The following is a 22443-nucleotide window of genomic DNA, read 5'->3' as shown; positions in this document are numbered from 1 at the left end:
TTTGTGAGTTTTGGTGAGAAAACTTAGTGGGCTGAGTACCAAGTATATAAAATAAGCCAGAGTTCTGGAGAAGACACAGAATATAATGCAAGGGCAGCTTTTCAACTGCTTACAAAGGGAAAGAAGGACTCAACAGGCAAGGTGCTCAGGAGGCAATGAGGTTAGAACAGACCTGTTGGTAGGTGTCTGGATTCTCCACCCCACATTCTGTTTCCTTTCGGAGCTAAAACTCTAAGGAGGCAAGAATCATGCAGAAGTTTGAGGAATCCCATAAGCATGGTCTGAGAACCTTGCATGCCTCTTAAGATGGGGTCAGAATACATGGCCCTGGAGTAGCTGATAACCTAAAGGTGATGGAGGTGTTTAGCCAGACAGGCCCCAAGGCAGGCTCCAGGTCCCACACAGGTGGACCACAGTGCCCAGAAGGTCAGAACAGTGGGACATAGCCACAGTGGCAGGAACCACAGACCTTAGCCGTGACTGTCAGCATAGACTACTCAAAGACCACGAGGGCCGTTTCATGCAGATGGAGACAGCAGGAAGAGCTGGAGGCCAGCCCTCACCCCAGGCAGCTGGTCCTGAACCAAGTGTATGCTTCTTAGAACACCACACCCTTTCCAAGAACTTCGATTGTCACCAAGACAGGGAGAAGAGAAGGGACAGGAAGGAATCCTCCATTTGGATAACTCCTCACCGCCAAGAGGCTGAGTTCTAAACTGGAAGCGATCCATTTCCTTGAATTGAGTTCTAAACTGGAAGCGATCCATTTCCTTGAATTGAGTTTTTATTTTTGGTCATCAGTTGAAATGGAGGCTGAGTTCAGTTATGGAAGAGAGAATGGCCACATCTTTACACATCTGAGGCTTCTTCATATGTGTATGAGTAACCTATCATCACATAACAAGTGACCCACACTTAGCTGCTGAGAATAATATGTGTTTATAACCTCACAGTTTCAGTGAGTCAGGGTTTTGGGTTTGATGTAGCTGGGGTTTCTGCTTTGGGTTCTCACCAGGCTGCAGGGAAGGTATTGACTGGGGCTGAGCTCTCATCTGAATACTCCATGGGAGAACAATCCACTTCCAAGTTTGTGCAGATTGCCGGCAGGACTCACTTCTCCTAGTTGTAAGGCGAGGGCTAACTGTTGCCTGGAGAGGCTCACAGCTCGTCGGGGCTCCCACAGGTTCCTGCCACATGGCCTTCTCCAGGCACAGTTCACAACACGGCGCGTCACTTCTCCAAGACCAGCAGCGAGTGTGTGAGGCTGCTAGCCAGCTGAAGTCTTATGTAACGTCATCATGGGAGTGACAAACCACCACATTTGTCACATTCCATTTGTGAAGAAAGTCACAGGTGTTGTCCACCCTCCAAGGAAAGGGGTTCCATAAAGGCGTGAATATGGGGGGGTATGAATCATTGGGGTTCCCTTAAGGGTCTGTCTGCTACAATATGTAAATTTTCAAACTTGCTGGACATGAGCAATTGGCTGCATGTTTTCATCCAAGGGAATGGGTTCAATTCCAGTGAAGTCTCTTGTCAATTTCATAAAGTTCTGTTAAAGATTATATTAGTGAAACTCTCTGTAGAATTTAGAAGCTGGGTAAATCCTGTCTAGCTGTTGAAGGATGGGAAAACTTGGATCAGCAGGACCCGGTAGAGACCATAGAAAGGAGGTCTTCCAAGACGGCATCCTTTATGTTATAGCTCCCTACACCTCCAGGTCCAAACGGACTGTCTCCTTTATTTACTCAGGTGGTAATATAATTTGGCTATTAAAAAAAAGATATGACATTTGTGAAACAAGAACTTGCTGTTATTACTTTTATTCAATCTAATAAATAAGAAATAAATGAGACAATGTAGCTACATGATATTAGTGACTATTTAAAATTTTTAAACATTCTTCTTTTAGACAATGGAGCTGTTTCAAAGTTTAAGCTATAAATGCTGACTTCTATACATTTTTTTCTATTTTTTCGACTTTGAAAATTAAAACAATTTTATTGAAGTATAGTTGATTTACAAAGTTGTGTTAGTTTCAGGTGTACAGCAAAGTGATTCAGTTATATATATATATATATATATACACACACACACATATATATATATATGTATGTATATATATATTCTTTTTCAGATTCTTTTCCCTTATAGGTTATTATAATATATTGAGTATAGTTCTCTGTGCTACAGAGTAGGTGTTTGTTGGTTAAACAGTTACACATTTTTGGTAGAAATTATTTAAGAAGTGGTTTTAATTAGTACCTCTGCTCTCTCCCCTTCCTCTCCCCCACCCCTCCTTCCACCTTCTTCTTTAATATATGTTAATATAATTAAGTTTATAAAGCAAACTGGTTCAATGAAGCAGAAAACATGATATGAAATTGAAAAGGAACTGCATGTTTAAACATTTAAACATGATTAAACACACTCACATACATGCTGTTGGGTTAGGAATTGATTCCAGTACCATGGACATGCATCCAATCAAAAGTTCCCTGGGAGTGTTGCCTTAGACCCATACACAAATATAACAGAATGACCCTTTTCAGCCCAACTGTTAAAACAGTGCTTGGGATGATTGAGTGGGATGTTTGTTGGAACATTCTCCATTGACACGTGTTGCTCAGCCCACATGGTCTTAAATAAGTGGGTTAAAAGGAAAAGCTAATCACAGCTGCTACAATTGATTGAGAACCTATCAAGTAGCAGGCACTGTTCTAAACCTTTCAGAGGCATTAAATCATTGCACACTCACAACCTCCCTGGAAGGAGTTACTATCATTTCCCATGCTTTACAGATAAGGAAGTCCAGACATGGGAAGTAACTTGTGCAAGGTCACAAGCTTATCCATGGAGCAGCCTAGATATGAACACAGTAATCTGGTCTCCAGGTTTCACACTCTTAACCGCTTTGTTTTAAGTTTCCTGAAGGATGAGTGCACCTGGGTAAGACACTGCAAAAAATTTTTGGAATGATTGAAAAAAGTAAGTCAGTCCTTTCGGAGCTGTTCCATTACGTCCCAAGATTACCTGCTTGATGAAAAGACCTGGGTGTGGTGTCTGTTCATGGCGGCAGAGTGGTCTCCATCTGTATAATGAGGCAGGTTTTAATGAAGCACAGTCTCCAATAGTTATTATTTTTGGTCCAAAGACTAGCTTTGTATGAAATGCCATCTTTTCCTGACCCTCTTTTGAAGTGCTGTGCTCAGCACAAGTCAACGATCCCTGGCCCCGGGTGTTAGAAACAGTGGGCTCTTCTTAGCAGGGAGCTGGGAGGATGAATCAGCCCCAAAGTGGGGGGTCACAAAGGAGCCTTAAAAGGAAGCCAGGCTCAAATTTCGGGAAATGGTGTCAACGGTTCCATGTGTCTTGTACGACCTATAAATATCTTGTCTTCTATCTTTGAAAGCCCTTGCTGCTGGTCCACATGTTAATCCTCATTAGGTTAGAAACCTGGAAAGGATTTTTGCCATCAAAGATAGTGCTAAATACGGATGCTTCCTAGCTGAGCCCAACCCTGCTGAAGAAACTGAATGACTCTCCTCTTCTTGGCTTCAAAGCGTGGACCGATTTACCTCTTTCCCCAGCCTGTCAATCCAGATGAAAATATCCTTCGCCGGGTGCCTGTTCCGGCAGCATCCTGCCAGTTCCTCATCTGGGAGAGGGCCTGAAAGGGAGGGCTCAACCTGGAACAAGGCTACACTAACTGTGTGCTGGGTGCAATGTCGGTGGGCTCTCATGCGGGTTCCCATTTGCCTCCCCTTTGGCTAATAAGCAGCTGCAAAGCTGACTCACGTCGGCTGACTCATGTCCCCTTGAGAGTGCAGAAGAGCATTTTGCATTTCAAGAGGACTTAATCTTACAGTTTCTCATTTACTTTTGGCCAATATTTACTTGCACCATCCATGGAGAAATTCAGATCGCTTTCAATAAGCATCTCTCCAGAGACATCTTAATACAATTTATAAGGAGAATAATAATATTCCTTAATAAGGAGAATAAGAAAGAAGGAATTAACATTTGCAATATCTACTCTTACTGTCAAGTATGTATTGAACATCTAATACATACCAGGTGCTAGAATATGGATAGGGGTAGAATGAAGAATAAGACCTTCTATTAGATGAGATGTGAATTTATATGCAGATGACTTATTAAAATGCTCTCAGAAGAAAGCAGAAAGGGAGTGGGAGAGGAAATGTTGCAGGAGGGAAGAAGCAAGGATGTGATGTCTGGCAAAGTCCCAGCTCGAGACCAATCCCACGTGGAGTCTTGGAGCATAAATGGCAGCTCAGATCTTACTTCATATGAAGGTGACAGAGCTCCTGCCCTTGTCAGCCATTGGCTCAGCTCCCTTCAGGGAGATGCTAACTCCCAGGCATTTGGGCTCTCTGTGCTTGTAGGAAATGCAATCCCAGTAGCTCAAGAGCAGCCCATTGAAGAAAGTTATAGGTGCTGCCCTTAGAAGAAAGGCGCACAGAGGCTGGAGGATGGGCATGTGAAAGAGTCAAATTTGCAGGGCTGGGTGGACCATCACCAGGGCCCACTATGGTCCAGCCCTCTCCCTGCTTTTATCTACTCACATTGAGGTCACTCCAACCTGTCCTGGCTTTTTCAAGATTGTGGTTGATTTCAATTTCTGTGGAAAACCCTCTAAAAGGAGAGTGAGAGGGACAAACTATAGCTCGTTCTGCACCAGCTGGTCCCCAGGCCGTGTCCGATGTTCAGCATCTCTTTTCTCCGCCACCCCGTTTCTAGATTCCCTTCACTGAAGAGATGGAGCCCTTGTTTACTATCCCGTTTAAGGCTCATGCACTGTTAGGAATGGGCACGGGGCAGCAAGAGATGCCCCAGGGGATCATCTGGGCGCCTAACATGCTCCCTTCTGCACCTGTTATGTTGAAACTCGGGATGATGAAGATCAGTGACTCCTGCCAGCATGGTGATGCCTTCAAGCTGCTGATCTTCTGTCAGAAAGAATCTAGAATGGCTGGGCAGCAGCGCTTGCTTGATGTTTAATGTGACTTTTACTGTGTCTCCTGGAGGAAATATCTCCTGTCTGGTCCCCTGGGGTCTCTAGATCCACACAACCTAAAGTTGTAAGAATGAAATCACATGTTTCCTTGTGAGTCAGTGGGGGTGGAGGGTCAGTGAGGTCACTCCTGCTTCCACACTTGGATTTCCGGATCCACGTATTTTACCGTTGGGGACTTAGCACCGTATAATGGCTGTTGGTTTGAGATACATGCTGTGTCCTGAAGCACAGGACCCCAGCCTCACAGGGGGTCACCTCCAACCCAGCATTTTAGCTGCATCTTTAAGATGCAATTTTCATGCTCTCCGGTAACTTCTGGATGTAGCAAGAGTAGTAGATCCCATCAACATGTGCCCAATGTCACACTTCCTTTGCCATAAGTGGGTCCCTTGGTTCTAGACAGTATTTTGTTATGTGGGACCCCACGTTGGTACATGTGTCACTCCATGAGCTCTAAGATGTTGCCTGAGCCATGGCACTGGGGCAGAAAAGGCAGAATGATGTATGTTAATCCTGATCACAAGTGCTACCCTTTTCCAGGCAAAGTTCATGGCTTAGACTTGCCTCTCACGGAGACTGGACAATAAGGTCCAGCCCAGCAGAGTGGTTCCCCTGCTCTTTGGCAAGGGGGCTTGGATTCCATTCTCCTGCACCAGTCAGGGGCTGGCTAAGGTCTCTTCGCCCACAGGACATAAACTCCCAGGCACTTCCTGCTCCCTTCACTTGTGGACAAAGTAGTTCTGGGAATTCTTCCCCCAAAGAGTTACACGTCTGGACACTTGAAGCCAGGAGATGGGGGCAGGGGACTGAGCAAAAGGGATAGAGGAGATCTGGGTGAAGTGTAAATAGTGTTTGTATTACAGACCTGGTCCCTGTGTTCACGCAGCTCACAGCCTCGGGGGAGAGGCAGATCCTAAGCAAATCTTTATAATTCAGAGTGGTAGGTGCCATGACAGAGGCAAAGGTGGGCAATTCCAGGGTCATGGAGCCTAAGTCTCTTTCCCAGGCTTAAGGGTGTGAGAAAGGAGAAGGGACAATTACCCCATTGGAGGTGACCTCTGAGTTGTGCTTAGAAAGATGGGCAAGGATTATTCAGATAAGGGAGTTGGGCGTTTAATGGTCCAGCTAGAGGAACAGGCATGTGCAAGGTCACGAGGGCAAAATAGTCAATGCAAGTATTGAAGGCTGGCAGAAACACTAAGAGAGAGAGAGAGAGTATGTGTGTGTCACAGAGAAGGAGAGAGAGGAGAGAGAGAGAAAGAGAGAGAGAGAGAGAGAGAGAGAGAGAGAGAGAGAGAGAGAAAGAGAGAGAGAGGTGATTAAGTGGTGTTGATAAAGATGACAGAGTAGTCTAGTCTATCTAGACAGGAACCAGATCATGTATGATCTTACATGGCTAATTGAAGAGTGTACATTTTGTAAATGGAAAATCATCTAAAGATATTAAGCAATAAGTAATTCAATGAAAAATTTATGGTAGGAAAACTCATATGGCCCTGGTGTACAGAGTAAGATTGGAGAGTGTGCACTCCTGGAGATCCCAAGACCTAGTTCGGGGAGTCACTGCAGCAACTCATGTGAAGGAGGCCCTGAACCAGAGCAAGGACAGACTGGGAAGCACAGGGCAAAGTGTGAGCCAATAAGAGACAGGATTAGTGAACATGGGGAGAGGAGTGTAGTGGGTTGGCTAGTGGAGCCAAGCATCGGGGTAGGGGTTCAAGAGGAAGGGGAGCCAGGAACAGTGGGGCCACATGAGGTCATCAGTATCCTGTAGGTGGATCTTGAGGTTCTCATGGGACATCTGAACGGAGATGTCCAGGAGGCTGTTGGACGTGGACTGGATGCTCAGGGCAGAAGTTCAGCTGGAGACACATACTTAGGAATCAGCAGACCACAGATGGGAACTCATGCTGAGATGGCAGGTGAGATACTAAAACTGCCCAGGATGACAAACAAATGCACAACAGAGGGTGGGAACTCTGGGAACAGACACATTTGAAAGGAGCTTTGGAGAATGAGGACCTTGACAATGACATTGAGAAGAATTAGCCCAAAGAGCCAAAGACCCAGAAACCAGGAAGAAGACAATTTTTCCAAAGGCTTCAGAAGAGGTTGACTGGATGAAAGCTGCCAAGGGACCACGGGATCCGGCCACAAGGAAGTCATCTGTGGCGTCCAGGAGAGCAGCTTTAGGGGAAAGAGCAGATGGGAGAAAAAGGTGGTGAAGCAGTGTGAGCACAGGGCACACGTCTTCAAGATGCTGCACTGGGAGGGGAGGGGGGCAGGGGGCAGTGTCTACAGTGAGTGGAAGCAGAAGAAGAGGTTTCTTTTTTCTCCGTGGCAAAGATTTGAGTATATTTCCATGTGAATATGAGTGGGTGGGGGGGGGGTGAGGGTCTTGTAAAGGTGGAGAGGTTGGGATCCAGAGTACAGATGGGGGAGTGAGCTGTGGGTGGGAGGTGGGCAAGAGTAAGGAAAGGTGTGGGTTTGGAAGAGTTTGGGGTGCATGCAGGAAAAGGAAGACATGCCTCCTCGATGGGCTCCGTTTCTTTGTTTGTCTGCCTGCTGAGAGCAGGACAGGAGTGGGTTGGGGTTTGGAGGGGGTCCTGAAGTGTTAGCCTGCTTCATGCAGAGCTGGGTTAGCATCAGAGGTGCTGGCCTCGTAGGAGCCTCAGCTGTTCCACCCCCGCTCACATCTGCATGAGTGCCGGGTCGACGTACTTGTCGGCCCAGGTGTTATGGAGGACCAGTGGCCCAGGGGACGGAGTGCCATGCCCACCAAGGACAGGTCACCAGCCTTTTCCCCCACACAGCAAGAACAACAAAAATCACTTTTCTGCTGACTCTCACAAGGGTTACTAACACAAACCTAGAAATCTGCTGAATGTGATGTTTCAGAAGAGCCTACCTCAAGAGAAGTTTTTATTTAGAAGGGCCTGAGGGAAGGTCAGTCTTTTCAACGCCAGTATTTGAGATTTTAAGCAGCATGTAGTGACGTCTCCATGACCTGAAACCTTCAAATAACTGAGTTGTTTCTTTACCTTCCCCCCCACCCAAGATAAAGAGCAAACACACAATTAGCCGAATTGAAGAGTTTATTAAAAAGGTTAAATCAGTCTTGTACCCCGGGATCATGGACACTTAGAGCATCTTTTTTTGTGTTCGATGACACATCTGCACACCTACATTCACTTCCTAAGCATCATTTAAAAACATTGACCATTTTTCACTGATGCCTAATAAAGGGTACAAAAAAATGCATGAGATGCAGCCCTGACCCCTCACACACACTTCCGAGGAGCTCAGATATTTACCCAATAAGATTGACACCGAGAAGGATCATCTCCTTGTTGAAACTTAAGGTTTTAGGGATCTTCTGGTCCAATCAGGTCTACCAGATGGCCAAGCACACGATCTCCTGGTGAGTTCCCAGAAGGGTCAGTGTCAGAGCCAAGTCTGTCAGTGCAGTGTTCTTGCTGTTACACCACATGCCTTGCTGACACCAAATCCTCCTAAGATTCGACATAATTAAACAAACACAATTTTCCATAGTGGGCAGAACAGGCAAAAGAGGCAGGCCAGCAGACAAGCACATCTTGAGAACAGTCTTTGAAATGGATGGACTCTGGAGGGTTTTCCAGTTGGATCAGAGCCATAAGAATGTCCCCTTCTGGGGGCTCTGGGAGCCCTTTTTGGAAGCATCTTCATTACGCTTGGCTTGATGCAAAAGACTCCTACTCCTCCTAAAGGAAAGAAAGGCACCTTGATGGTGAGGGTTAACTCCCTCATAAGTGGGCTGAATGTCATTCACTAAGATCCACTAAACTGAAGATCATGAAAGAGTTGAAAAGGGAAGGTAAGTAGTTTCAGTGGGACAGGAATGTTCTCTTGTCAGGTGGCTAAGCCATCAGAGGAATAGGTACAGCATTGGGCTAACAGTTCCTTGAAATTCAATCGGTTCAAATGTATGCATCTTTACTTGGCTTGTCCTTGGCTTTGTCCCAGCAGAGTGCATCTCTTGAGACTGTCATCAGGTCACCTTCCTGGGCAATGGCAGAGCAACCTCTCACGTTGGATGGGGAGACAGATGCTGGAGGTTGTTGGCATGGCGTATGGGTGTGTCTGATGTGTGTGGTGCCAAGTGTGGGCACAGGGGTTGCACAGAGAATTGTACTCTTGTTCAGGGCAAGGATCCTCATTTTCCACCTACCTGGGGGCTGGATGCAGGGTCAGCACCCAGCACCATCACTTCCCCAGCTCAGAAGTCACCACCTTATAAGACACTTATAATTGCATATCTAGAAACAGGAAGCGTCTTTTAAAGAGACTGCTAACGTATTTCTCCATAACGTGGCAAGAGGAGGTCCCCTCTATTTAGGGAGGCACTGAGCCCTTAGGGAAACCTCAGAAGGTGAGAGATTGAGGCAAAAGCTGAATTAACTCTTTGAGAGCAGAACACAGCACAGTTGGAAATGCCATCTTCCCTCTGATCATGATGCCTGGGTAGACCCGGTACTCACCCAGGTGCTGGTCCGACCCCAGGCCCTGCTATCCTCGAGGACCCTTCTCAGTATCTTCCCCAGACATAAACATGAATGTATATCCCAGTTGTTTTTTTCTCCGAGGAAGGGCTATCTCTTTGAGGCAGAGCACAGCCTCTCTGGGGAGGCATGATGCCAGAAAGGATAAACATTGCCTTTTCTCCCTATAGCTGGTTTGAAGTTTCTGGGACACAAAGAGCTTTCTGGCTTTGCCAAGCTTGTCTTGGGAGATGAAACATGTACCCCTTGCCAGGTGCTCAAAGTGACTTTTCCCAAGTTTTTTCTCGTTCTTTCTGAAAAGTGAGAGATTGAGAAGAGGAAAGAAAAAAAATTCCTATCAAACTGTAAAAATGTGTAAGTGGATCACACCCAGAAGTCTAAGCTGTAACTAGTCCTGCCAGAGAGTGGAGGAGGGGCTGGGGCTGCCAGGTCTAACTACTGTCAAGAGCAGTAGAGGGGCTCAGATTTTTACCATACTCGAAGGGTAATGGGTTGGCCTCCAGCGTTCCATGGATGCTAGCAGAGACTCAGCATGATGTTACTCATGGCCCAGCAGTCGGCATGAGTGCCACGTTCCCATCGGCCCCCCTGCGCCCCCAGGCCCATGGGTGATGCAGAGCAGCTAGGTGGCCCTTGCGCACTTAGGGGGTTTGTGTCACAGCTGAGGAACGCTGAGGTTAGGAAACCCCACACATTTGTTTCCAACTGAACGAATATTTATAAGATGCCTACTATGGGCCAGCTTCTTCTGTTCTAAGAACTGGGGATGCACTGGACAGGACAAAGAGTTCTGCCCTCATGGAGCCGACATTCCAGTGAGAGAAGACAGATAATGAACAGTAGCCATGATAAATAAGCAAATTATGCAGGCAGTTAGAAGATGTTAAGGGTATGGATAGAGAGCACAGAAGGTATAGGGGCGCAGGAACGCCAGGAGAGGGACAGAATGTGGTGTTACATAGGGTATTCAGGGAGGGCTTCAATGAGAAGATGAACCGTCTGCCTCTGTTTGACAGGTCATTTTGGGCCAATGGGTGGAAAAGAAACGGGGAGCTCAAGACCCTTGGATATTAAATTGTTGACACAATCTTCCCAGGTGACCTTCCAAGAGCTGATGATATTCTCTGAGTCACATCCTTTCGACAAAGATGCCATTTGAATGTGGACATACCGTGAGCTCTCTTTAAACCTCTGCAGAATAGGTGACTATAATGAACCAGTCCTCGGATTCCTGGTCCCAGTCCAGTGCCTGGAGGCTGCACACACTGTCTACCGTTGCTGGAAATAGATGTACAGAGTTCACCGCTTCTCTGGAAGGCCTCAGCCATTTCCTTAAAAGTCACATGAAGATTTTGGCATATGAGGAATCAACGTCCCAGGTCAGAGGGATCTTTCCTGGGTGGTGATCTACCACTTATTTTAAAAGCAGATTAAGCAACAGTGTGTTTTCTTTGTCTTAAGATATTATCGAGATTCTCTGAGCGATCAGATTTAAGACCATCTCGCTCTTCCATCTCTCCCCACCTCCCTTCTCCAGCCTCTTCTCTTTGTGGGTAGCACAGCAGAGGTGGGTACCAGGCAGTGACCCAGGTGGAAGCACTAGGGTTCCCGTGGGTGTGCACGTGCTCAGTGCTGTACCCTGGCTGTGCAGCAACAGAAGACCTTGCTCACTTTAGGAAGGAGAACGTCTTTCAGGCTGCCAGCCAGGTGGATGCCTCAGAGGAAACCCAGTCCGTTGACCCAATAACGATTGTCCATTGACCCTAGAGTTTTTTGGCTGGAGGATAAAGAATTTATCTGAGCTTCGCCACTCCAAGCTACATCAATCTGGCTGCAGACTTAGGCTAGTAAGGTGACCTCTGGAAGGCATTATAAATCATATTAGAGATGAGCAGAAGTCCAGAGGAAAATGATCACTCCTCTCAATAATGGACTTTTTAATCCACAGAGACCCCTTTCATCTGGGTCTCTTTGTAGATATTAACACCAGGCCCCTACCTGAGGGGTAGGGTGAACTTTTTGATACAGTGCTTATGTGTTGAACTCATTTTAATGAGCATTTCCAAGGCAGTATTATTGAAAGCAATCCATTCCAGAGGCAGACATGATGTGGAATTTTTTATTTTTGCACATCTTGAGATAAAAAATTTTTTAAAATGTAAACTTCTAAGTTTAGGGGATATAGTAAGTTTTAGGTTGATGAACAATAGACCTTTAATTTTATTTTTTCCCAGAAAGTAGCATTTCATTTCTTTGAATTAAAAAAAAAAAAAGCAGTCTGTGAGAGTCTGTGAAGATGCCAACAACAAACTGTCAACATGGGTTAAAGTTTGAAACCATGGCAAGAAACAAGCATTTCGCATCCAGGAAGTCACCTAATGTCAGGGCCAGCAGGCGGTCCTGATGTGGTCCTGGATCTGCTCTGCAGACGCTCGGTATCACTGAATCTAAGTAGGCAAATGGGCTTGCCTGGAAAGTAAATGGAAGGAAGGAATGATGGAAAAGATGGAGGGAAGAAGGGAAGGAGAGAAGGAAGGAAAGAGGGAGGGACAGAAGGACAGAAGGAGGCAGAACAGGAAAGAAATTTCTGAACATGTTCTCAGATGGCAATGGCTGACACCAGCCTAGGCTGGTGGCTTAAAGGGGAGCCTGTAGAGAGTATTAAGGGAGTGGAAGTATTTGTACAGTCTGCTACCTTGGCAACTGAGCAGCTCCGGGCATTCGACCAAGTTTTCTGGTCAATGCTAAACCTCTGACATGAGACCTAAGAGAGGCTGGAATGGGGAGTTGGGGGGGCTTTCTAAGGTGTACTATGTAAGGGTCATGGGAAGGAGAACACAATTCATATTATTTAAGAATAAGTGCTCTGTGAGGATAAGCCACATGGAAAATAATATAAACTGAGAGGAAGAAAAAGAAAGATTTCAGAGGAACATCACTTACTCTTGACTCGTTTTCTCTGGGTGCAGAGGAGTGAGTCAGAGGAAGAGACACTAAGATGGTCTACTGCACATTTAGATATTGGTTATGGTGGTGGCAGGACAGGTCCCTGAGGACAGGATGCACAGACTTCTCCTGGTCCAACCTTCCTGCCTCCAGTGAGCTGGGGCTGACGGTGGAACTCTAGAGTAGGGGTCTGCAAACTTTTTCTTGAAAAAACCAGATGGTGAATAGTTCCAGCTTTGCTGGCCCTACCATCTCTGTTGTAACTACTCAACTCTGCCACCATGGCATGAAACAGCCATGGACTAAATGCACATGGTGTGCATGGCTGTGTTCCAATAAAACTTTATAGATAAATACAGCAGTGGGCTGGATTTGTCCCGTGGGTCATAGTTTTCTGACCCCTAGTCCAGCTAGAGGGCCAGGTGTCGTTGGGAGGCAAAGAGCAGAGCATATGAAGGGGCTTAGAATACCTGGCCAGCCCCTCATTAAAACTCAGACCTGCTGCATCTTCTGTGTCTCTCCCCTCTATCCTGGGGAAGTCAGACTCTCAGAATCCTGGCTGGTTTATTAACTTGGGGCCTTGATTCAGCCCTGGTGTTTGCAAACACAAGCACCCCTAGGAAGGAGGACCCAGCAATCAATAGGAGACAAGAGAAGTAGACATCGAAATAAAGGCAGACCACCTTTTCTTTTTTATTTCACTTAGACAAAATGCAAAGAGTGTCTCATTAACTTAAAAAATAAACAAAAAAGAAAACCAAATTGATTCCCCCCACCCCTTCACTGACGGCACTCATCCTAAGTAACCACAGAAGGAGGTCAAATCAAGGACCCAATTTCTAATGGGAAAGAAAGGTGTGCAAACATGACTAACGCTTCCCCCGGTCCCCAAATCAAGGTTCCTTTTAAATTCACAAAGAAGGTAATTTTTTTTTTCCTGTTTTCTTTCTTGAATCTTGTGTGATAGAACTTCCAGTCAGAAGGTTGAATGTGTCCCCCATGCACATTGTAGAAAATCAGTAAAAATGCAATAGCCCGTGAAGATCATAAAACTGGACTTCTTTCCCAAAAAGTCAGATGCCCAGGCAGATGGAGCTCACACTCAGACAGAAAAAAAGCAGGAGAGTCTTTGCACTGTCTGTGGTTTTTTTCAGTATTTTCTCTCTCTCTCTCTTTTTTTTTTTAATATATTTTGGCAATTTTCTTTCATTATAAATATTGGAATTCTGTAAAAAAAAGGTAGCTTTGATTGAATTTTTTAAACCGTATTTACAACCGCTGTCCAGTCATGCCGTTGGTTATACCAGGGTGTAGGACTTGGTGTAGGGATTGCTGCCTTTCAAATGGCCCCGAGAGTCCAGCAGGGATTCCTGGGAGCTGCTCATCTTGGCTGCCTGTCCCAGCTCCACCCCCTCCCGCTGAGGTAATGTGGCCACGGCCCCCTGCTGCCACTGCTGTCCGTCCCTCGTGGAGGCCGTGGAGGAGGCAGCCTCCATGGGGATGGGCTCGAGGACCGGGGGGCGTTTCAGGGTCCGACTTTTCTGGGGCTCCAAGCATGCCTGCCCTAAACTCGGGTCCCTGCTGGCGCCTGGACCACTTCGATTCAACAAGAAGTCCATTCGAAGGTATGGAGGCAAGTGGATGAGGTCACCTGGAAGGAAACACAGAGGGTTAGGTGGGCTCTTCACTTGGTCAGCAGGTGCTGGCTGGCCCTGTGCCCATGCGATGGGCCACTCGGGGTATTATAGGTGGGAATGTCTCCACACCAGGGCACGCTTCCCGAGACCCCTGGTCAGAGCCCCTGCAAAGGCATCATCCTCAGGCCTCCTCCACCAGGCACAGGGAGAGCTGGCTTTCCTATGGCTTGTTCACTTAAGCTCTTAAATGTCATACTTTCACCAGAGAAATAGAGGTAACAAGATCCTTGGAAACCCCACCACGGGAAACACCAGAGGCAACCGCACATGCGGGGTATAAACGGTGATGGGCTGAACCCTGGATGCAGTGGACAGTGGTCGGGAGAGTGCAGGGTTTGAGGAGGGAGACAGGGATGCAGAGCAAAGAATGATGGAGTCTCAGCACTTCCACGGAACTGTGTGACCTTGGCCGTCACTTAGTTACCGGTTTCTGTGATTGCTTTTGGTGGAGTCCTTACCAGGCTTTGCCTGCCTGCTAAACTGCTTGTGTCTCTTTCGGTCAGTGCCGTGTAGACAAAGAGGAACAGCTTAGACCGAGTATCAGGGTTTCTACTTCCTTCTCAGGATCACTCATTTGGCTTCTATGATGCCAGGGAAATGCACCCTCTTCAAGAGAACCCACTGTGGGGAGAGAGGTTAGTGGACAGAATCCATTTCCCCCCCCCGCCCCGCCCCAACGCGGAGGCCACCTGTCCTCTGGGCTGCTCCCAGCACTCCCTGACACGACAGGTTTCCCTGATGACAAACCCCACCTGATGTGGGATTTCTCAATGAGGGGTTTGCTCAGGGCTTCCCCATCGCCCGGCTGCAGAGTCCTCAGCAGTGCACTACAGCAGAGGGTCTTCCTGCCCACCCCTTCCTTCCCTTCCTCCTGTCACAGGATTCACACCTGTGTCTTGGTCTGTGGGCCCTCCTTGCCTGCTTCTGCTGTAATGGAGCAGGACCCTGTCTCTGGAACAGACACCAGCCATGTCCTCCACCTGCTTCTTGTTTGCAGAAAAACTTTAGCCTCCTAGGCCCTCCCCACGTTCTAAAGAATAAATTTAATCAGAGAAATAAGAAGATGCAGAAACAAAGGACAATAGTCAAGGAAGACAAAATAACAATAGTTTAGTCATTAAACAAAGTCAAGGATCTTTAGTTCCTCCTCAAGGTCTATAGAGAACATTCTGAGCCACATCCTTTGAGCTGTTCTGTAGATACTGAAACCCCACCAGTTGGAAGGAGTTAACTGCATGCTGCCCACCAGCAGGAAATCCCAGACCGGTTGAAACCAGAAGGTTGATGATGTTGACTCCCAATTACCTCAACACCAACCAATCAGAAGAATGTCTGTGAATTGATCATGACCCCCACAACCCTCTCCTCAGCACGTAGCCCCTTTTTCTTTTCCCTATAAAATTTCTGAGCAAAGCCTGAGAATGGGGAGTTGGTTCTTTGGGACATGAGTCCACCTTTTCCACAGGACTGCCAGCTTCCTCAATAAAGCTGTCTCTCCTTTTACCCAACATCTGTTTCTCAGTGTTGGATTATTGAGCAATGAGTGGCTGAACCTGAATTCAGTAATACTGCTCCCTCTTTTTATCTTTATTCTTTACAAGAATCCCCCCACCCCTCATCCCCACCACCAAATCCCTTGCATGTCTAATCTGTTTTGGCATCTGCTTCTTGGAAAACCTGAACTGGCACAGCTGCCATCACCATCAACTACAGCAATTGTTCTTTTGAAGTTCAACTGTGACCTCTATTTGCCACATTCCATGGTTTCTTCTTGGTCCTCACCCTACTTGTACCACCTACAACATTTTGTGCTGTTGATCTTTTTGTTTTTGAAACTCTCAGCTTCCACAGCACTTTGCTCTCCCAGAGCTCTTCCTACATCTCTGACTGTGACTTGTTACTCTCCTTTCCTGGACCCTGTCCTCCATCCACCCTCTAAGACAGGGTTTTCCCAGTGCCCTGTGCTCAGCCCTCTCTTGGAGGCTCAGCACTCACCTCATCTTGTTATAGCTCACATCCATCTTTTCCATTTTGCTCTCTTTCCTGAGTTCTAGACTTGAATTTCACATGCTTTGCTAGATATTTCCACATGAATGTCCATCATGAATTTTATTTTATATTTTGTATTTATTTATTTTTTAAACATCTTTATTGGAGTATAATTGCTTTACCATGTTGTATTAATTTATGCTGTATAACAAAGTGAATCAGCTATGTGTATACATATATCCCAAAATCCCCTCCCTCTTGCGTCTCCCACCCACCCTCCCTACCCCACCCCTCTAGGTGGTCACAAAGTGCCGAGCTGATTTCCCTGTGCTATGCAGCTGCTTCCCACTAGCTATCTATTTTACATTTGGTAGTGTATATATGTCAATGCCACTCTCTCACTTGATCCCAGCTTACCCTTCCCCCTCCTTGTGTCCTCAAGTTCATTCTCGATGTCTTCATCTTTATTCCTGTCCTGCCCCTAGGTTTGTTAGAACCTTTAAAATTTTTTTTTATTTTTTAGATTCCATATATATGTGTTAGCATACAGTATTTGTTTTTCACTTTCTGACTTACTTCACTCTGTGAAGTACAGACTCTAGATCTATCCACCTCACTACAAATAACTCAGTTTCATTTCTTTTTATGGCTGAGTAATATTCCATTGTATATATGTACCACATCTTCTTTATCCATTCATCTGATGATGGGCACTTAGGTTGTTTCCATCTCCGGGCTATTGTAAATAGAGCTGCAATGAACATTGTGGTACATGACTCTTTTTGAATTATGGTTTTCTCAGGGTATATGCCCAGCAGTGGGATTGCTGGGTCATATGGTAGTTCTATTTTTAGTTTTTTAAGGAACCTCCATATTGTTCTCCATAGTGGCTGTATCAATTTAAATTCCCACAAAGAGTGCAAGAGGGTTCCCTTTTCTCCACACCTTCTCCAGTATTTATTGTTTGTAGATTTTTTGATGATGGCCATTCTGACTGGTGTGAGGTGATACCTCATTCAGACTACAAAGCTACAGTAACCAAGACAGTATGGTACTGGCACAAAAAAAGAAATATAGATCAATGGAACAGGATAGAAAGCCCAGAGATAAACCGACGCATATATGGTTACCTTATCTTTGATAAAGGAGGCAAGAATATACAATGGAGAAAAGACATCCTCTTCAATAAGTGGTGCTGGGAAAACTGGACAGCTACATGTAAAAGAATGAAATTAGAACACTCACCGACACCATATACAAAAATAAACTCAAAATGGATTAAAGACCTAAATGTAAGGCCAGACACTATAAAACTCTTAGAGGAAAACATAGGCAGAACACTCTATGACATAAATCACAGCAAGATCCTTTTTGACCCACCTCCTAGAGAAGTGGAAATAAAAACAAAAATAAACAAATGGGACCTAATGAAACTTAAAAGCCTTTGCACAGCAAAGAAAACCATAAACAAGATGAAAAGACAACCCTCAGAATGGGAGAAAATATTTGCAAATGACGTAACTGACAAAGGACTAATCTCCAAAATATACAAGCAGCTCATGCAGCTCAATATCAAAAAACAAACAACCCAATCCAAAAATGGGCAGAAGACCTAAATAGACATTTCTCCAGTGAAGATATACAGATGGCCAACAAACACATGAAAGGATGCTCAGCACCACTAATCATTAGAGAAATGCACATCACGAATTTTAAAAGCCACAGTCTACAAACCCAGTTCATGAAGGCCAGCCCCTAGTCCCAAACTCATCCCCAAATGCCACTTTCTCTTTCGTGCCCAAACTTTTTGTATGTCATCCTCATCTTCCCAGAAATTGATACTTGAAATCTCAGAGCCCTCATTGACACCTCCTTCTCCAGGTTAATTCTACTTGCAAAATATCTCTTGACTCCCTTTTGCTCCCATCATTATGACCCTGGTTCAAGTCTTCAATACATCTTGTGGGTCCCCTAAATGCATGAACACAATTAGAGCCCAGTCACTAGACACACTTTGTAAACTACATCGCCCGGGTTTGAGCTGGACTGAAGCCCAGACCTGACCTTCCAGCAGTTTTGGAATAGACATTGTTCACTGTGTAGCCTAGTGCTTCCAACTCTTCTCACTTCGAGACGCATGCAGACAAGGGGTATTTGTGCAACACACTGGGATGAATGCAGTGGGCTCTTCCTGGCCACGTTGGGGTCTGAGAGGCTGGCCATCTTGGCTCACATGTAAGTCCCTCATGGCAGACCTGGTGAGCAGCTCTGATTAGAAAATGGGCTGGGGGTGTGCAGTCCTGGAGCCGAGAGACCAGGTAAGAGGATGTGCAGGTGAGGGAGCCATGATGATGGCCTGAGCATCAATGGGAAGTGAAAGGGAATGAAACTGTGAGTTGTGGAACAAGCCCAAGGAGATGGCTCCAGAACTGATGGCAGGTGGGACAGTGGGAAGGAGGGGTCAGCGATGACTCCCTTCCAGGTTTCAAGCTCAGGAAACTGGGTGGACAGTAGGACTATTCATTCATTGCACAGAACTGCCTAGGAGAAAAATCATAATTTGGTGGGAAAAGATCATGGGTTTGGTTTCAGACATGCTGAGTTTGATGTGGTTGGGGACAACCCAGAGGAGATCGTTAGTGAGCATTTTATTCTTAATAACGTATCTAAGGCATAACTCATTCCTTAACTTTCTGAATCTAAAATAACTGGCAATTCTTGTTTCTTTTGCTTCAAAATATTCCCTGCTTTCCTTATTGTTGATCATGTCTTCCTCAGCCAGCCCCTTGGTGGGATCTTGGAACCTCCTGTGCCAGGCAGGGCTGCCATTAGCTGGTGGTCGTGCTAACAAAGCAGTGAAGCTGTGTGCAATTAGACAGTGACTTAGACCCCAGAACCTTCGAAATTCAAGTTTACTCACTGAAAGAGAATAACCATTTAAAGAGAAGGGAGAGACTACTCAGTGGTATAGGAGAACTAGAAACAAAAGCAAGACGGGCTGGAAAATGCATTTTGCACAGTTTAAATGAGCATAAGAATTTTCAAAACGCTTTGAGTTTTCTTAAGAGTCCCCCCAACCCCCCAATAAGAGAAATGATGACCTTATTTTTGGGAGATTTACCATGTTGATTTCTGAGACCTTGCATTACATTGTCATGTTACTTCGTATTTATGATGCAAGAATCCACTTAGCATTTTCCCACTGGCTTTCTCAGGATTTCTTTATCCCAAGAAGTGATGGTGACTAATTATACGTTTTCATTAATATTTTTCAGCCTGTGTTCCACTAAAACAATACCTTGGTTTTGGCTCACTGAAATCAAAGGCACTTGGATTCAACATTGGCTTCATACAGTGAACTGGATCAAAGGAAAGCCCAATAATAAATTCCTTGATGATAAATTGGCCACGACACTCTTACAGAAAGAAATGATGTAATTTCGCATTCTTGTGAAATGAGTTTTGTAACTTCATGTATCTGGACTTTAGCTTAGAAAAAATGGTGGCATGAAGTTTACCATTATAGATTCTAATGTTGAAGGTAGATATTGCTATGTGTATTAGCTTTAGTCCCGAAAAATAAAAGTATTTAATTTAAAAAAATGAAACCTTATGTCCCTAATGCCTTTTATGATGGTATTGAAAATTCTTCGTCTTCCTTTCTGGTAGTGGATGTATTCTTTAACCTTCTCTATTGGGGGTTAAATTATTTGCAAACAAATATGATGAAAGCATTAACAGAGCTGTCATCAAAAACTGGAACAATTCTTTTGTAGCACAAAGAATAATTTTTTGCATGTGAATCAACACACCCTAATGGATCAGTTTTGAAATCTGTGGATTTTTATATATCCAATTTCCTAAAAGTGATTCTCTGTCTTTATTCCAGGAGTCCAGATTAATTGGATTACTTGGCTCTTTTATTTATTTACATAACTAATATTATCTTAAAAATCATTTTGTTCAAGTACTTGAGAAAATGTGGAAGGCATTTACCTCCAGGTTCTTTTAAAATGTAGGTCAAGAGTGCCTTATGCTGTTTCTGACACCCAACTAAATCTTGAGCCCTTGGCATATTTGTAATGCTTTGTCACAGATTCACAAATGACTCTCCATCCCAGCAACTCCCCTTTGAACAAACAGGGCTTATTAAACCCCTAAGAAGCAACAGCATCTTGGTCCCAGCTGGACTGCGGGATGCTCAGGTGCCAGATTGGATGGAACGAATGTGTCTGCAATCAAAAGACAAACCCATGATACCTTCAGGGTTGCCACTTTAGATGTAGTGATCAAGGTAGCTGGAAAAGATTGGTGAGAACTGGAAATCCTTAATAATGAAAACAGTTCAGCACCACATCCCTATACACAAGGGCTTCTGTGTTTGCTTATTGCAGGCCTGCTAAGCATCTCTGAATAGTCAGTATCTCCGAGAGATCCAGTTTTTCAGGCAAAGCTTGATTAAGTTGTGTGATGCTCTAATTAGCTCCTTTTGACAGTGTGTGTTTTCTGATTAGCACCCCAAGTAGCCCTTTCAACTGTGTGAATGACGTAAGTGAGCTCTCTTAATAGTTCATGCGCTGGCGCAGAAGAAAGCACCAGAGTGATCGGTGGGGAGCGCTGTTTATTAAAGGCACTTTATGGCCATTAAAACCCACCTCTTTTGCTAGTCCCAGTACCAGTTAGGAAACTGGATTCTCTAAGCGTCCGTCCACTTTTATGTTCTGCAGACATCTCTACATGCTGAGACAACCATGTGCTTATGACTCCAGACAGAGAGAAATAAAATGGGAAACTATCATTACAATCTAGACACCCACGCACTGCTTTTCTTAACCTCCCGGCCCTCCATCTTGCCGGCCGTTTCACATGGGATAAACTAAATAACGCTTCTAACGGTGGTGATTAAGAGTGGAAGTCTGGACGACATTGCCTGCATTTTAATCTGACAGGTATAAGTCTGGGCTCAGTTTCCTCACTCATAAAATGGGAACAGAGCAGAATCGACCACAGAGGGTTATAATGAGGGTTCAATTAGATAATGCAGGTGAAAGGTTTCCTGTCAGACATCTCCCTTTCCAGAGGGTCTGAAGTTATGGGGCTGGAGAGCTGACGGGGGAACGGTTCGGGCACTCTTCTTTTACCTTAGTGTCTGTCTTTTGTGGGTTGAGTAGTGTCCCCCCAAAAGATAGGTCCATATCCCTTGGGGTCTGTGAATGTGACCTGATTTGGAGAAGGGTTTTTGTTGATGTCATTAAGTAAAGGATCTTGAGATGAGATCACCTGAATTTAAGGTGAGCCCTAAATCCTATGACATGTGTCCTCATTAAAAAAAAAAAAAAAAAAAAAGCAGAGGGAGATTTGAGACATAAAGAAGGGAGACGGCCATGTGAAGATGAGGCAGAGGTTGGAGTGATGGGGTCACGACCCAAGAAACACTTGGAGCCACCAGAAGCTGGAAGAGAGAAGGAAGGGACTCTTCTCTAGAATTCCTGGAGGGAGCACAACCTCACGGACACGTTGATCTCGGACTTCTGTCCGCCCAGAAGAGAGAATATGTTTCTGTTGTTTTAAGCCACCTAGTTTGCGGTAATTTGGTACAGAGGCCACAGGACCCTAATACAGAGGTCGTTTCTTCCTGTCTGGGATGGGCTGGGGGTGTCACAGGAAACCTCTTTGAACATTCCTCCTGTGTGGAACAGTCTCTGCTCCCATCCACCAAGGAGAGGAGGGGTTTTCTCTTTAATGACCAGTAACAGCGGCCGACACGCTTGTGGTTTACGCTGTCCCCGCACTGTGCCCTGAGCTCACAGCAGCCCCTCTGTGGGCTCTCCTATGAGCCATCCTTCCTTCTCTGCCAAGGCCAAGCCGGAATCACTTCTCCCAGGTCCCCTGCTTCCTGGGGAAGTGGACAGCTGTCCAGCTGGCACCAAAAGATCCCCTCAGGGCTGGATTGGAGGTGGCTTTTCCGGATTCCCCCCAGGAGGGAGCCGAAGCCTCCTGAGTGCATCTGTCTCCACGGGCCTTCTCGGTTCCCCGCTGCCCAGCCCTCCCCACCCCACCCTCCCAGAACACTGGACCCCCAACAGGCTCCGTGGAGCAACCCCCCCCCGAAGTGAATCCACCCCAGCCCTCTGGAGTTTCCATTTGAAAGCGACAGTGACCCAGGAGAAGTCGAGGGGTCTCCTTTGCTTTGAACTCCAGAGTCACCTGTGTCAGGTGCGCATGCCCTTGG

General features: G+C 45.6%; 1 protein-coding gene across 1 annotated transcript in view; it reads right to left on the bottom strand.

The window, feature by feature from the left end:
* Positions 1-13196: 13196 nt before the first annotated feature.
* DSCAM (DS cell adhesion molecule) overlaps positions 13197-22443 on the bottom strand; it is a 759198-nt gene continuing 749951 nt past the window's right edge. The window contains exon 34 of the mRNA XM_027112479.1: positions 13197-14176. Within this exon, the coding sequence (XP_026968280.1) occupies positions 13824-14176 (353 nt within the window). The 3' untranslated portion in view covers positions 13197-13823. The remainder of the gene's footprint in view (positions 14177-22443) is intronic.

This window comes from Aethalodelphis obliquidens, unplaced genomic scaffold, assembly GCF_003676395.1.
Source record: "Aethalodelphis obliquidens isolate GAN/ISIS:26980383/991018 unplaced genomic scaffold, ASM367639v1 scaffold1, whole genome shotgun sequence".
NCBI classification, from domain to species: Eukaryota; Metazoa; Chordata; class Mammalia; order Artiodactyla; family Delphinidae; genus Aethalodelphis; species Aethalodelphis obliquidens.
The sequence above is the reverse complement of the archived record's forward strand: the minus strand, read 5'-3'. Positions and strand labels throughout refer to the sequence as shown.